We start from the raw sequence: 13,828 nt of genomic DNA, 5'->3' as shown, positions 1-13,828 counted from the left end.
TTTGTGTTTCTCCAGGAGAAGTCCCTGCCTGGTGTGGTAATGGCGCTGGTGTGTAATGTGTTTGAGATGCTTTACCAGCTGGCTAACTTGGATGAATGCAGGTGAGATTCTTTGATAAATAACATACCTAGTGAAGATTAAAATATCACAATGACTATGACAAGATCTCAGACAGCTAAAGACATCATTGTTCATATGTGTGTTTGTTTGTTGCAGGATTACTCTTCGTGTGAGAAAGCTGCTGCTGCTGATCCCAACAGATCCAGAAGTGCAGGACGCCCTCGACAACTTTGTTCCCAAAGAATCCAGCGTCTGGAGCCATCAGGTACTGCAGACCGTCTCTTAAGATGCATTCAGGTCAAAGGCTGAACAGTGAGGCTTGTTTGATGTCTGTGCCTGTGTTAACAAAATCTTTTGGGAGAATGGATGGATCTGTAGGAGTCTTTCTTTTCTTTATGTATTCTCTTCTTTTACCTCTCTGTTTGTATTATTTTCTAAATTCCCTTTGTGTCTCTTTTCTGTAGAAGACGCTGTTCACCCTCGGTCAGGGTTCAGGCTCTCGCTCTCCATCTATGGCCTCCAAGCAGCAGCACCAGCCCAGTGCTGCATCCATCTTGGAGTCCCTGTTCAGATCGTCAGCCCCGGGCATGTCCACCTTCAGAGTGCTTTATAACCTTGAGGTACATATTTGAAAATACACCCCATCACTGTATATAAGTTTCCCATATTTAACATGCACTCTCAAAGCTTAGTTGCATATGTGTGACTTTTTTTTTTCAAGTGTAAATAGACGCTTCAACACCTGATTTCATCCTCCTTCTTTGTCTGTCTCAGGTGTTGAGTTCAAAGCTCATGCCCACGTCTGATGATGAGATGGCCAAAACTAGCAGCAAGTCCTTTTGTGAGAACTTCCTTAAAGCAGGAGGCCTCAGGTAACACCACAGAGAACAGACATGTTCATAGAATCTTTTGTCTAGCTTTTGTTTTGGTTTGCTCCACTGCTGGAAGTGTCATTAGACTTGTCAAGCTGCATTACACCTAGCACACATACGCCATGAGGCGTATGCTTTTATCCGAAGTGACTCATGGGATCTTTTTTTATTTTTAGTCCTGACAGTTGTATTTCTCTGTGTTTACTCTGCAGTCTGGTGGTGAATGTTATGCAGAGAGATTCCATCCCATCAGAGGTGGACTACGAGACCAGACAAGGAGTCTACTCTATCTGTCTCCAGTTGGCCAGGTGCAAATCATCTCTCTCAAACACACAGGGGTGGATATTCTGGGCCACATCCCATGCCAGACCTCCATAACTCAATTGTCTTTACTTGCAGGTTCCTCCTGGTTGGCCAGAGCATGCCTGCATCACTGGATGATGATGTCATCAGGGATGGTGATGCGCTGTCATCCCGTCCGTTCCGTAATGCTGGTCGCACGGGACGACAGCTGTCTCTCTGTGGAACTCCAGAGAAGTCCTCCTACAGACAGATGTCTTTGTCTGAGCGCTCGTCCATAAGAGTTGAGGAGATCATACCTGCTGCTCGTGTAGCTATTCAGGTACCGGAATAAAACTCACAGAAACACACAGAGTTCAGACATCAAGATGTTTCAGTGGCAAATAAACCATTAAGTCAGCAGCCAGAATGATTTTTTTTTAAATGTATAAATATTTACTCTGCCTGTATTTTAGACTATGGAAGTGGGAGACTTCACTTCCACTGTGGCCTGCTTCATGCGTTTGACCTGGGCAGCTGCAGCAGGGCGATTGGATCTGGTTGGCAGCCCACAGCCAATCAGAGAGACCCATGGTGCACTTCTGCCACAGGGAGTCCGCACAAGAGTCAGCAGTACTGGTGAGCTGAAAAACACTAAAACACTTCTCATTTTTGTTGTAGGTGTCAGTTCTTGTTTTGTTTTTTTATCTCTGAGATGCTGAACAAAAGCAGATGACTTGTTTTGGCAGTCAAATAAAATGTTTACAGTCAGTAGTCATGATAATTATGTTGTTCATCTTCATTCCTCATTTGTGACTCAAACAGGAAGTGTAATAGCTGAAGCATTTCCGGTGCTCCAAACAAAAACTAACCAAATGTTTTGTGTACGTTTGCAGGAAGTAACTGTAGCTCCAGCAGTGAGGGCGAGACCACGCCGACAGCGTTGCATGCTGGGATATGTGTCAGACAGCAGTTTATCTCCATTAAAGATACCATCATTGCTCGTGAAGCTCTGTCACTGTTGGTTACCTGTCTGCAGTTGCGCTGTCAGCAACTAGGTAAGACTGACACCACAAGCATACAAACACACCACAAGCATACAATCCAACACTGTTCGTCTCCTTCTTGATAATTACCTGTTAAAATATTAGTATTGTCAGTCACTTCACATGCATTGCAGTGGCATATTGTAGTTGTTACAAGTCCTGTGTGCTTGGTTTCTCCCTCCAGCATCTTTTTACAACCTTCCCTCCGTCAATGATTTCATCATCGATGTTCTGCTGGGATCTCCCAGTGGAGAGGTAAATAACACTCTCTTTTTGTTCAATAGACTGCACATAAGAAATACTGTATATAGCTACCATGGCGGGGTGTGTTCATGTTTCCTTTTCTCTGTCCCTGCCTCCTACAGATCCGACGTGTAGCTTGTGATCAGCTGTACACTCTGAGCCAGACTGACACTTCAGCCTTCCCTGATGTACAGAAACCCAACTTATTCCTCCTGTCAGTCGTTCTTACTGCTCAGCTGCCACTGTGGAGTCCTACATCTGTCATGAGAGGAGTCAACCAGAGGTAATTGAACAAGTAACAGACAAGGTATACATTACTGGAAACCTCTCCAGTCCTCTCATAGTTTTCATGTACATGGTTTTCCTCCCCAGATTGCTCTCCCAGTGCACAGAGTACTTTGACCTTAGATGCCAGCTTCTGGATGATCTAACAAGTAAGCCAATAAAGTCAAATCTCAGTCACCAGAACAAATATACTCATGTTGTGAAAACAAACATTTTGCTTGTTAAAACAAATAATTAATGTATAAAAAGAATTTAAAGTGTTTGCTGTTTCGCTATATTTACAATTGAACATTGTTAATTTAAACTCTAAGCTGTAAATTCTTCTAACACAGCCTCCTGTCTTTTTCTGCCTCCCTTTCCCTTTCTCTCTTTCTCCACTCTTCTGTCCTCACCCAGCTTCTGAGATGGAGGTGTTACAAGTGAGCGCCGCCACCATGCTGGAGGACGAGATCTCTTGGCTCGACAACTTTGAGCCCAGCTGGAGCTCTGAGATGGAGACCAGCGAGGCAGACAATATCCTTCTGGCTGGACACCTCCGGCTCATCAAGACCCTGCTCTCACTCTGTGGCAATGAGAAGGAACATCTTGGTGAGCACACATCAAGTTTACGTATGTAAAAGCAATCCTACACCCATTACACAAACATGGCAAATTCAGGATTACACACATTTAGATGTCTTGTGTTCAGTCCTTTTTAACATCTTCACACACTATTGATTCGACTGAGAGTGACGACGTGTGACTCTTTCCTCAGGTCCATCTCTGATCCAGCAGTTGTTGGATGATTTCTTGTTCCGAGCCTCTCGCATTATCATCAACACTTCCAACCCGACAACTTCCCCGGCGCCCAGCCATGACTTTCACCCCAAGTACGTTTCATTCCTATTTTTCCACTTTTTCTCCTGTGAGCTACTTTTAAGTCATTTTAATAAATAGGTGAAGCAGTCTACTCAAAACTGGGAACCTTTTCTAGTTGGTACTGATTTTACTGTTGTTGTGTTAATCTTTTGTCATCTTCATCTCCTGTGTGTCTGGTCAGGTGCAGCACAGCCAGCAGCAGACTGGCAGCCTACGAGGTGCTGGTGATGCTGGCAGACAGCTCTCTCTCAAACCTCCGCCTCATCACCAGAGAGTTACTGTCCATGCACCACCAATCTGATCCTTCGCTCTGCAAAGAGTTCGATGTAAGACACTTATCATTAAAATAATATTTCATGAAGTAATATTTGTTGTTACACGATAGTTGAGTGAAAATATCTCTTTGTCGCCTCCCCAGTATCTGCCCCCGGTAGAAAGCCGCTCGGTGTCAGGTTTTGTCGGGTTGAAGAACGGTGGAGCCACGTGTTACATGAATGCCGTGTTCCAGCAGCTCTACATGCAGCCTGGTCTAGCAGAGGTACGCATTATTTCTGTGTGCTACTTACTTTATGTGTTCACCAGAGGGCGCCTGCTCTTTGAGTCACAGGGGGGAACCCGGTGTCAAAGATTGTTTGTGTTTGTATTTGTTTTAAGGCTTTCCTGTCCATCGAGGATGACACAGACCAGCCAGAGGAAAGTGTTTTCTACCAGGTTCAGTCTTTGTTTGGCCACCTGATGGAGAGCAAACTGCAGTACTACGTGCCTGAGAACTTCTGGAAGGTATTAGATGATTCAATTCTACTGTCTCATTATTAAGTAAGCTTGTCATATCATGAAAACTTACAAGATTATGCCTGAATGGTCTACACAGCACTTTTGATATTTCTCTCAATAGTGAGATCAATCAAGTAGAATGGTAGAGGAATCATAAATACATACATTCTCATACTTGACAAGCTGATAGTCACACCTAATTCTATTCAGTTTAGTGCCATATCCCAGTTTACCCAACTATTAATCACATTCAAATCACTTATGTCAGATCTTCAAGATGTGGAACAAGGAGTTGTATGTAAGAGAACAACAAGACGCTTACGAATTCTTCACTAGCCTGGTGGACCAGCTTGACGAACACCTCAAGGTACAATACAAACATACACACACACCACACAAATTTAAAAAGAAAACATTATGTGCACTACCTAAGTATGTGCATTAGCTCATTAGTTATGGTGATGTCATTAATGATGAAACCTCCCTCCATCAGAAAATGGGCCGAGAACAAATCTTCAAAAACACCTTTCAGGGAATCTTCTCTGACCAGAAGATTTGTAAAGACTGTCCTCACCGGTGAGCACACTTTTTTTTTTTTGAAGGTTTCATTTTGAGACTGATCATGGATAATGCTTGACCTTTTTGACCTTTTTTAATTACATAGGTATGAGCGTGAAGAAACCTTCATGGCACTGAACCTCGGAGTGACATCTTGCCAAAGTTTAGAGATTTCATTAGACCAGTTTGTCAGAGGAGAGGTGCTAGAGGGCAGCAACGCCTACTACTGTGAGAAATGCAAGGAGAAGGTTCGTAATAAGCTCTGTTATTCTACACTACACTTATTCTGTACTACACTGATACTGTTATGTGTACTTACGATTGTGTATGTTCTTGTTCTTCCGTGCAGAGGACCACAGTGAAGAGGACATGTATTAAATCCCTGCCCAGTGTTCTCTGTATCCACCTCATGCGTTTCGGCTTCGACTGGGAAAGCGGACGCTCTATCAAATATGACGAACAGATCAGGGTACGGACTATTTCTAATTCCAAGATTACCTTACCTTTATCCAATGATCTGCACCCAATAGCTCTACCAAATGCCAGACTCTTTTCCCAGCTCACTGTTAAATTTTAAAATGAACACAATCTAACTTTTTCACACTGATAGTGAACTGTTTGGCTCTGATACAAAAGCAGGGAATGTATCTTCACCTCACATGTTGAAACAAAAACAATTTGGTTTACGTCCGTTTGTTTATTTGGTGCACAGTTCCCCTGGGTGCTGAACATGGAGCCTTACACCGTCTCTGGAATGGCTCGTCAAGACTGCAGCGGAGAGGGAGGCGAGGGGCGAGGCGACGGGACGTCAGGAGGGTCGCCCAGGAAGAAGGTCACCATTTCTGAGAACTATGAACTTGTGGGAGTTGTTGTCCACAGTGGTCAGGCGCATGCAGGACACTACTACTCCTTCATTAAAGACAGACGGTAAGAGACGCTGCTTCATGCTCTGATGTTCCCAAATCTCTTCCTTTTCACACATTATAGGATAAAATGCATTTAAGGGGCTAATGTTTTTTTAAAGCATTTATGGTTCTGTGTACTTTTTGGTCTTTAGCTCTCCCATTTTCCAGCTCCTGTTCCTACTTTACATAAGAGCCACATAACCAGTGATTAGTGGAACATATAAATCTATTGCTTTAGTTTTCCAGGCAGAATTTACAAGACCTCCATGGGGCACACAAATGCAGCATCAGACTTCGTGTGGGCTCCTGGTCTAGTTTGTAAACGTCTCCACATGTCTGGCTCTGGATGGCAGGAACACTCACTGGAGAAGTGGAACGTTAAGAGACCACAGAAGCTCATATTTGGCACCAGGCTCTTGCACACTCGCTTGTTCCTATCCCCACTTAAAATTACAACAAAGAAAGTTTGTTCTCAGGAAGTTGGTCTTATTCCAGGAAACTGGACAGATTATAGAGCTGCTTTGAAGTCAATTATCTTGTATATCAGATCTTTAAAGGTTTAGATCTTTAGACAATGACTGATCTTTTCACAGTCACCAGACAGGCTGGTTAGCATACAGGTGGACACCACATCCTGCTGACAAACTAATTAGTACAGAGTCAGTCTGTGTCTTATTGTTTTGGTATTTTTGATTTATCATTTGTATAAGCAAACGTGTCATATACCATTCCTCTCCCTCTGTTTGTCTTAGTGGTAGCGCCCGTGGACGCTGGTACAAGTTCAACGACAACGTGGTGGAGGAGTTTGATATGAATGATGAAACTTTGGAATACGAGTGCTTTGGAGGAGAGTACCGCCCCAAAGTTTATGATCAATGTAAGTAATATTCATTAACTTTGACATCAGTGTAACAACGTACATTCAAATGCTTAATTTAAATATCCCCTTCGTTATAATGCTCTACTTTGAATAATCATTTGTGTCTGATGTGAATTTTCCACATGAGAATTTTAATAACATTGTTTGAAATTCTCAAAATTACATCTGCTCCTTGAAAAACCCATGAATATGCAAATAATTGTTCTTCCAAATGTTTAAATGCTGGCCACAAGATGTCTCCTGCTTCACTGTGGTTAGTGTATTTGTGTAACTATTTGTGTCTGTGTGTGCAGCGAACCCATACCCTGATGTGCGAAGGAGATACTGGAACGCCTACATGTTGTTCTATCAGAAGATCAGCGACCAAAACTCACCTGTCTTGCCCAAAAAAAGCAGAGTCAGCATCATGAGGCAGGAAGCTGAGGACCTTACACTGTGAGTGACCTTCCCACCATTTACTATATTTACCTCAAAAAAACTCCATTGGATCGCAGATAATGTATCAGTTACTATTACTCACCGCAGTGTGCAGCAGTCAGCAGAATAAAAAGGCTGTATGCTGCCTATCTGACAGCTGCTGACTGATGGTGTACAGTTTTTGATCATCAGAGACTTTTTATAAAACATTACAGACAAAATATATTCACATGCAATTCTTTATTTTTTTTGGAGAAAATTATTAAAAATAAATGGGTCAACTGTGTGTGTAAAAAGAATCTGTATTTACAGTAGGATTAGTAACAGACAATCTAAACAGTTCATCCCCTATTATCACTAAGTTATATTGCCTCTGTCTTTTCCAGGTCTGCCCCGTCCTCTCCTGATGTTTCCCCTCAGTCCTCTCCTCGCCCCCCCAGAGCCAACAACGACCGCCTCACCCTCCTCACCCGCCTGGTCCGCAAAGGAGAAAAGAAGGGCCTGTTCGTGGAGAAGATGCCTGCTAGCATCTATCAGGTAAAGTGGCATCAAGCTGCCTGAATGGAACTAAAAAATAACATGAAGAAAGTCTTGTCTCTAAACTGCCATTATCTCCATTTTTCTCTTGTGTAGATTGTGAGAGATGAGAATCTCAAGTTCATGAGGAACAGAGACGTCTACAACAGTGACTACTTCAACTTCACCCTCTCCCTGGCCTCCGTCAACGCAGTATGTGCTTCTTATGTTTGTCTTTTTTGTTTGTATATAAATACATAGAGTAGCTGTACAGAGAGAGAAGTTTCAGGAAGCAAATATTTTATTACACATTTATATTTTCTTTTTTTCCCCTTTTTTCCTTGTGCAATGTTTCCACTCTTACCATGTTAAGTGATCTATCATCTAAATCATCAAAGCAACACTGTATCCAGAGTTAGTTATATTTAACTACATGATCATTTCTAATGTGTGTTTTACAGACAAAGCTGAAGCATGCAGACTACCAACCCATGGCCAAAGAGAGTCTTCAGCTGGCTGTTCACTTTCTCTTCCACACCTACCTGCACACCAAAAAGAAACTCCGGTACAAACACACTTCCACATGCATCATTATTACCCACCATGACCTACACCATTATGTCTTGATGATTGCACTTCTTTTTATTCGGCTCTCTCTATTTCTGTCACATGCTGTTGTTCTGTTAATCTCCTGCAGTGTGGACACAGAGGAGTGGATGGCAACAGTGGAGGTGTTGCTGTCTAAGAGCAGTGAAGCGTGTCAGTGGATGGTGCAGTACCTTGTTGGACAAGAGGGTAGAGAGATCACCAGGTCAGTGCTTATTGCCCAGCTGCTTAACCCCCAGAGTGTTTGTGATATGTGATCCTACATGTAGTGTTTGCTAACTAAATGAAGAAATTATCAGCAAAAACCATGTCATTACATCAAGATTTTGCTAATAAATACAACACTTATAAACTTCATTGTGATTGTTTGATAGCCAGTTTATAGATCTGAGCTCATCAAAAACAAGCTCCAGCTGCAGACTGAGACTGTAGTTAAAATCACAGTTTGAACTCTGCTGCCAAAATCACTTCAGCTTTAAGCAATCCCTGAAATCAAGCACAGACATTCTGTATGTTTCTACAAGGGATTTCTGTTCTTTTTTGCCGGGCTTTGGCCTGGGTCTAATCACTGCAGCATTTTTGTAGCTGCCCTAGTGATATGCAATACTGCAGAGTTGGCAGCTGCCAGCATTGCTCCCTCACTCTAATCAATGCACATTCAGCTTTCTGGTCAGGGTGAAATCATTCCACCCTTGTAATGTTGCTGCAGCCACTAATGCTCCTCTCTCTTTCTCTCAAGTGCACATTCTTACATACTCAAGCTTTACCTGATATAAAAAGCCATTAGTGCCTGATGATGTATTTAATTTACAAGAACACACACACACACACACACACACACATCATCTGAGCCTCTGGAGTGTTTTCCAACATGCTTACAACTGCATCTGTACTGACAGCAGAGTATTAAAAACACCTGTGTGTGTTACTCACTGACTGGATGCTGATTGGCTGAAAGAGCAGGTCAGTCTCTGGAATGTAAACCTTAAGACCCAAATAGTTTCCCAAAGTGGGCGTGTGTTTTTAAGAAAGGTTTGGTCTTGCACTACTCTGTGTTCAGGCATGGGGTGATCATGTGGTCCTTAGACATGATTGGTTGTCGAAACATCGGACGTTTTGGGCAATACACCCCGGCCCCCTTTACACACCACACACCCCTTCCCAGAGAAAACAAATACAATATGTGGCACTCAGCTGTTTGTATCAAGGCTGGAGCTCCAGCACAACAATAAGTGTTATGTCTCACACAAATTTTGTTATTAAGTGCATTTCTTTATTTTGTCAACTTAATTTTTCACCTTGTCCTCACAGTCTGAAAAGCTACTGAGGATGCTTAAACACTATTATCAGTAGCAGACTAGCGTTTCCTTCTTGGGTTTCAATTCCATTTGTTTAGCATATCTTTTTATAATAGCAATAATGAATATCTTTATATTTTCCATCCCCTCCTTCTCAGGGTTTGTCTGCTGGAGTGCAGCGTGAGGGAAGTGAGGGTGGTGGTCGCATCCATCCTTGAAAAGACTCTGGAGAGCGCGCTTCACTTTGGAGACCCGGGGGTGGACAGCTTGACTGATGTCCTCCTCTCCTTATTGGACAAAGATGTTCCTGAGAATGTGAAAAACTGTGCACAGTACTTCGGCCTCTTCAGTAACTTCGCTCAGAGGGTAATAAAGAAAAAACGCAATAAGTAGATCATCTTTTCTACTTGCTTTAGTACAAATACATTAAATCCTAATGCTTTTCTCTCTCTGTTCACTCTCTCAGGGTTGTGGTCCTTGTCAGTTGTTGTTAAAACATTCAGCATATCGCCGGATGCTCATCTTCCTGTTGGGACCCAACAGGCAAAACAACCAGGTACAATTTAATAATATATATTGTGTGTACTTGTGTTCTTTTGTACTTGTGAAACACAATCAGTTGCAGCCCAACTACTGCTCCAATTCAAAGTCCACATCCAGCCAAGTTCTGTCCAAACACCTGGATGTGTACTTGCTCCACCTGTTTTATCGTTGATACATCAGGAGCTGATTTTTGTGGATTTGGGGCAGCCAAATACCCATAATGCAATTTATGCCAGCCAGCAGTGACAGTGGAGATTTTAAGACAATGGTTGTAATTTTTACTGTAGGTCTGTTAATATGTCACTTTGTTGAATTTTGGTATTTTGTTCAGGTGAGAGAGCAACCACTTAAATTCCCGATATGTGATCAGTTTATTAGGTTTGACATTTTTGGAAATGTTTTGGAGCTGCTGGCTAGGTGAAAGCAGCCAGTAATCTCAGCCTCTAGCAGTCCATTTTGGAAGATAAATGTTGGTCTCACAGATGGAATTTTACAATTGTACAATCGTAAGTTTGTCTGAATGTAAAGTGAAGCTTCATGTTTTTACTGGACAGAATGTTAATATGTCTTTATGTCCAGATTCTTTACAGACTGAATACTTTTTTTAATTATTTTTTGGGAGAAAAAATTGTTAGTGGAGCTTCAAGTTTAAATCATTTCTCTCTCCAGCTGCAACCATTACTCCATGTAAAGATGCAGATTAAAGGCATTTGCATTATTCATAAGGTTGTATTCCAATTGCTGGTGGGGGGGGGGGGGGAGCACATGTCCAACCAATCAGACTAGATGGTCATTAATGATGAAAATACCAATTTTATGTAGATAGCTTCCAAAACAGCCTGATGGAAGTCAGAGGGGAATCTGGGCTGTAAGGGAAGATTAATGTAGAGAAATATAAACATTGTTACCACACCACACCACACCACTGAATATGGTGTGTGTTTGAAAATAGTAAAATAATGATTAAAAATACAAGAGTGACAGATAAATATTGACTTTTGCCCACACTGACATGGAAAACTATTGTGAGTCGAGTTAATTCAAACTATTCTTCAACATTTCTCTCCGTGCGTCTCTACAGAACCGGCGGTGGAGTCCAGCTCAGGCTCGGGAGTTTCTTCACCTCCACAGCACCCTGGCCCTCATCACTCTGCACACTGACCTCAGCTCCCAGCGGACACAGGGTGAGACTCTACTCTTTGTCTCACATGCATAAACGCACACAAAGATCCATTGGTATTATTTCTACTGTCCAGTTCTCGATCTGACTCGTTTGTACCCTTTTTGTTTGTCGTTAGCTCCAGGAGGTTTTAAGCTCCGTGTGAGTTGCGTCCCGGCTTCCACCCCTCTGCTCCCTCTCCACTCAGACATCATGGCTTCACTTTTCACTCCAGAGGGACAGCCTTACTTGCTAGAGGTAACATACAAACCGACAACTCACAGTATTGTGCACTTTTTTTAAGATTTGATTTAAATCTTGATGGAGACTAATAATACAGTTATTCTGGTAAAGTAGTGATTTAAAACAAATTGGTCAGTCAGTTAGGGGTCGTAACCTACTAATTAGACAAACATGAAAGACTGAGAAGCTGTTTGACTGATGACTGCTGTGTTGTTGTTTTTTTTTTTCTTTGAATATTCACCAGGTGATGTTTGCTATGCGTGAGTTGTCCGGCCCTCTGGCTCTCCTGATAGAGATGGTGACCTACTGCTCGTACTGTAATGAGTCCTTCTCCCTGGGAGTGCTACAGTTACTCAAGGTAATAAGAAAAAACATCCAAAAAAAACTTAAATGTGCCGTGTGTGGTAATTAGCAGAAAGGATGAAAGGAAATTTAGTCAGTTTTGAGTATTCTTCATTTCAAATCTTTATCTTTTAGACCCAGCTGGAGACGGCTCCACCTCATGAACTGAAGAACATTTTCCAGATGCTGCAGGAGCTACTGGTGAGTGACAGTCATCAGTGACCCTCAGTGTATTAATCTATGCTTTCATGTCTGTATGATCACTATTATAATCAATGTTGCTAACTTCAGTTCATTCTTCTACCTCAGGTCGCGGAGGACACTCTGCAATCCCAGAGACTCAAGTATGCTTTTGAGTCAGAGAAAGGCCTGCTAGGTATGTCTTTGTCTCTTTTTTTATTGTTGTGTGTTTTTCTTATTCGTAGTGTTGGTAGACTGCCATAGTACTTGGCAGCATCTTTGTTTTTTGTTTGGATATTAAAAGGATTTAGTGAATATATAAAAACACCCAACTGAGCTTTTTCTCTTTACAGCTTTGATGCACCAGAGTAACAACGTGGACAGCAGACGCTGCTACCAGTGTGTAAAGTTCCTGGTCACATTAGCACAGAAGTGAGTACATCTAAGTGTCAGAGGTCATGGTTGTAAAGGAATAGAAATACTCCTTGATGTAATTCCTTGCAGGTGATACTTTGATGATATTTTGGCAGACAAAACAGGCAACATGTAATTCTGAACCTCTTCTCTTGTAATTCATTTTTCCCACCAGGTGTTCTCCAGCTAAGGATTACTTCAAAGACTTGTCTGGTCACTGGAGCTGGGCAGTACAGTGGCTTCAAAAGAAGGCAAGCTTAAATATTGTGTCACTAAATACAGCAGAGATATACATTTTACATTGTGATTACTTTTTTATAATTATCCTGTATACTGACTTTAATTTGGGTTGTACTTCCTCAGATGACTGAACATTACTGGACTCCACAGAGCAACGTGTCCAATGAGACATCCACTAATAAAACCTTCCAACGCACAATATCTGCACAGGTACACACACACACACACACACACACACACACACACACACATTTGTCTTTATTTCCTTGTGAGGGTGCTTATTGACCCTAACCTTAACCATCACAACTAAATGCCTGAACCCAACACTTACCCAAAACTGAACCTAAACTCAATTCTAACTTTAATCACAAATTGCCCCTTTGAAGTGAGGACTGCCCGAAATGTCCTCACAACTCATCAGTGTCCTCACAATGCTGGGTTTCAACTGAAAATGTTCTCTCAAAGATATAAAAACATACACGCAAACACACACTCACACTGAGAAAATATTGCATTTCATATGATCCCCCCTCCAATATCACCCCCCACAGCTACACAAACACACTCATTTGTACTGCTGTTCATTTTCTCCTCTGCTCCCTGCTTAGCTTACTTCTTTTTTATTCTGTGTGTGTGTGTATCAAACTCTGCAGGACACCCTGGCCTACGCCACAGCGTTGTTAAATGAGAAGGAGCAGTCTGGCAGCAGCAACGGCTCCGACGGCAGCCCAGCCAACGAAAACGCAGACCGCAGCCTCCGACAGGTAGCCGTCAGCCACACACACACACACACACACACACACACACACGCACTGCTCAAGTGACTCAGTGCGTTACTGTAGAACATCTGCAGAGAAGAATAGCATAAAACTGGAACATGTCACCAGCTTCTGTCAGGAGCTTCAGTCCTCCCACGGCTGTTGCTGTGCCCATCAGGTTGCCCACACAACACAAGACTGTCAGACGTGTTCAGACGCAGGCGTGAACGCTGCAGATAACGAGCATGGCGTTCAGAAGTTATAATCCCACTGTCACTGCCTGGCATACAGATTTGTTCCCCCTCCTTACAAAAACAACACATTTCTCAAATTAAACATGCGCCTTTTCTCT

General features: G+C 42.4%; 1 protein-coding gene across 2 annotated transcripts in view; it reads left to right on the top strand.

Moving 5' to 3' along the window:
• usp24 (ubiquitin specific peptidase 24) overlaps positions 1–13,828 on the top strand; it is a 32,964-nt gene that overhangs the window by 16,821 nt on the left and 2,315 nt on the right. For both annotated transcript variants that reach the window (XM_053322755.1, XM_053322753.1), the window contains exons 29-66: positions 16–101; positions 217–325; positions 525–680; positions 835–932; positions 1,145–1,240; positions 1,332–1,554; positions 1,688–1,850; positions 2,108–2,269; positions 2,442–2,512; positions 2,623–2,783; positions 2,873–2,934; positions 3,182–3,373; positions 3,540–3,654; positions 3,825–3,969; positions 4,062–4,181; positions 4,298–4,423; positions 4,686–4,784; positions 4,911–4,993; positions 5,082–5,223; positions 5,325–5,444; positions 5,688–5,902; positions 6,633–6,757; positions 7,054–7,195; positions 7,564–7,714; positions 7,811–7,906; positions 8,155–8,258; positions 8,391–8,504; positions 9,756–9,963; positions 10,064–10,153; positions 11,222–11,324; positions 11,439–11,557; positions 11,787–11,900; positions 12,020–12,085; positions 12,194–12,260; positions 12,418–12,496; positions 12,654–12,729; positions 12,842–12,928; positions 13,372–13,482. In XM_053322755.1, coding sequence (XP_053178730.1) covers positions 16–101; positions 217–325; positions 525–680; positions 835–932; positions 1,145–1,240; positions 1,332–1,554; positions 1,688–1,850; positions 2,108–2,269; positions 2,442–2,512; positions 2,623–2,783; positions 2,873–2,934; positions 3,182–3,373; positions 3,540–3,654; positions 3,825–3,969; positions 4,062–4,181; positions 4,298–4,423; positions 4,686–4,784; positions 4,911–4,993; positions 5,082–5,223; positions 5,325–5,444; positions 5,688–5,902; positions 6,633–6,757; positions 7,054–7,195; positions 7,564–7,714; positions 7,811–7,906; positions 8,155–8,258; positions 8,391–8,504; positions 9,756–9,963; positions 10,064–10,153; positions 11,222–11,324; positions 11,439–11,557; positions 11,787–11,900; positions 12,020–12,085; positions 12,194–12,260; positions 12,418–12,496; positions 12,654–12,729; positions 12,842–12,928; positions 13,372–13,482 — 4,596 coding nt within the window. The remainder of the gene's footprint in view (positions 1–15; positions 102–216; positions 326–524; positions 681–834; positions 933–1,144; positions 1,241–1,331; positions 1,555–1,687; positions 1,851–2,107; positions 2,270–2,441; positions 2,513–2,622; positions 2,784–2,872; positions 2,935–3,181; positions 3,374–3,539; positions 3,655–3,824; positions 3,970–4,061; positions 4,182–4,297; positions 4,424–4,685; positions 4,785–4,910; positions 4,994–5,081; positions 5,224–5,324; positions 5,445–5,687; positions 5,903–6,632; positions 6,758–7,053; positions 7,196–7,563; positions 7,715–7,810; positions 7,907–8,154; positions 8,259–8,390; positions 8,505–9,755; positions 9,964–10,063; positions 10,154–11,221; positions 11,325–11,438; positions 11,558–11,786; positions 11,901–12,019; positions 12,086–12,193; positions 12,261–12,417; positions 12,497–12,653; positions 12,730–12,841; positions 12,929–13,371; positions 13,483–13,828) is intronic.

This window comes from Scomber japonicus, chromosome 7, assembly GCF_027409825.1.
Source record: "Scomber japonicus isolate fScoJap1 chromosome 7, fScoJap1.pri, whole genome shotgun sequence".
Taxonomy (NCBI): Eukaryota; Metazoa; Chordata; class Actinopteri; order Scombriformes; family Scombridae; genus Scomber; species Scomber japonicus.
Note: the sequence above shows the minus strand (reverse complement) of the source record. Positions and strands in the feature narration are given on the sequence as shown.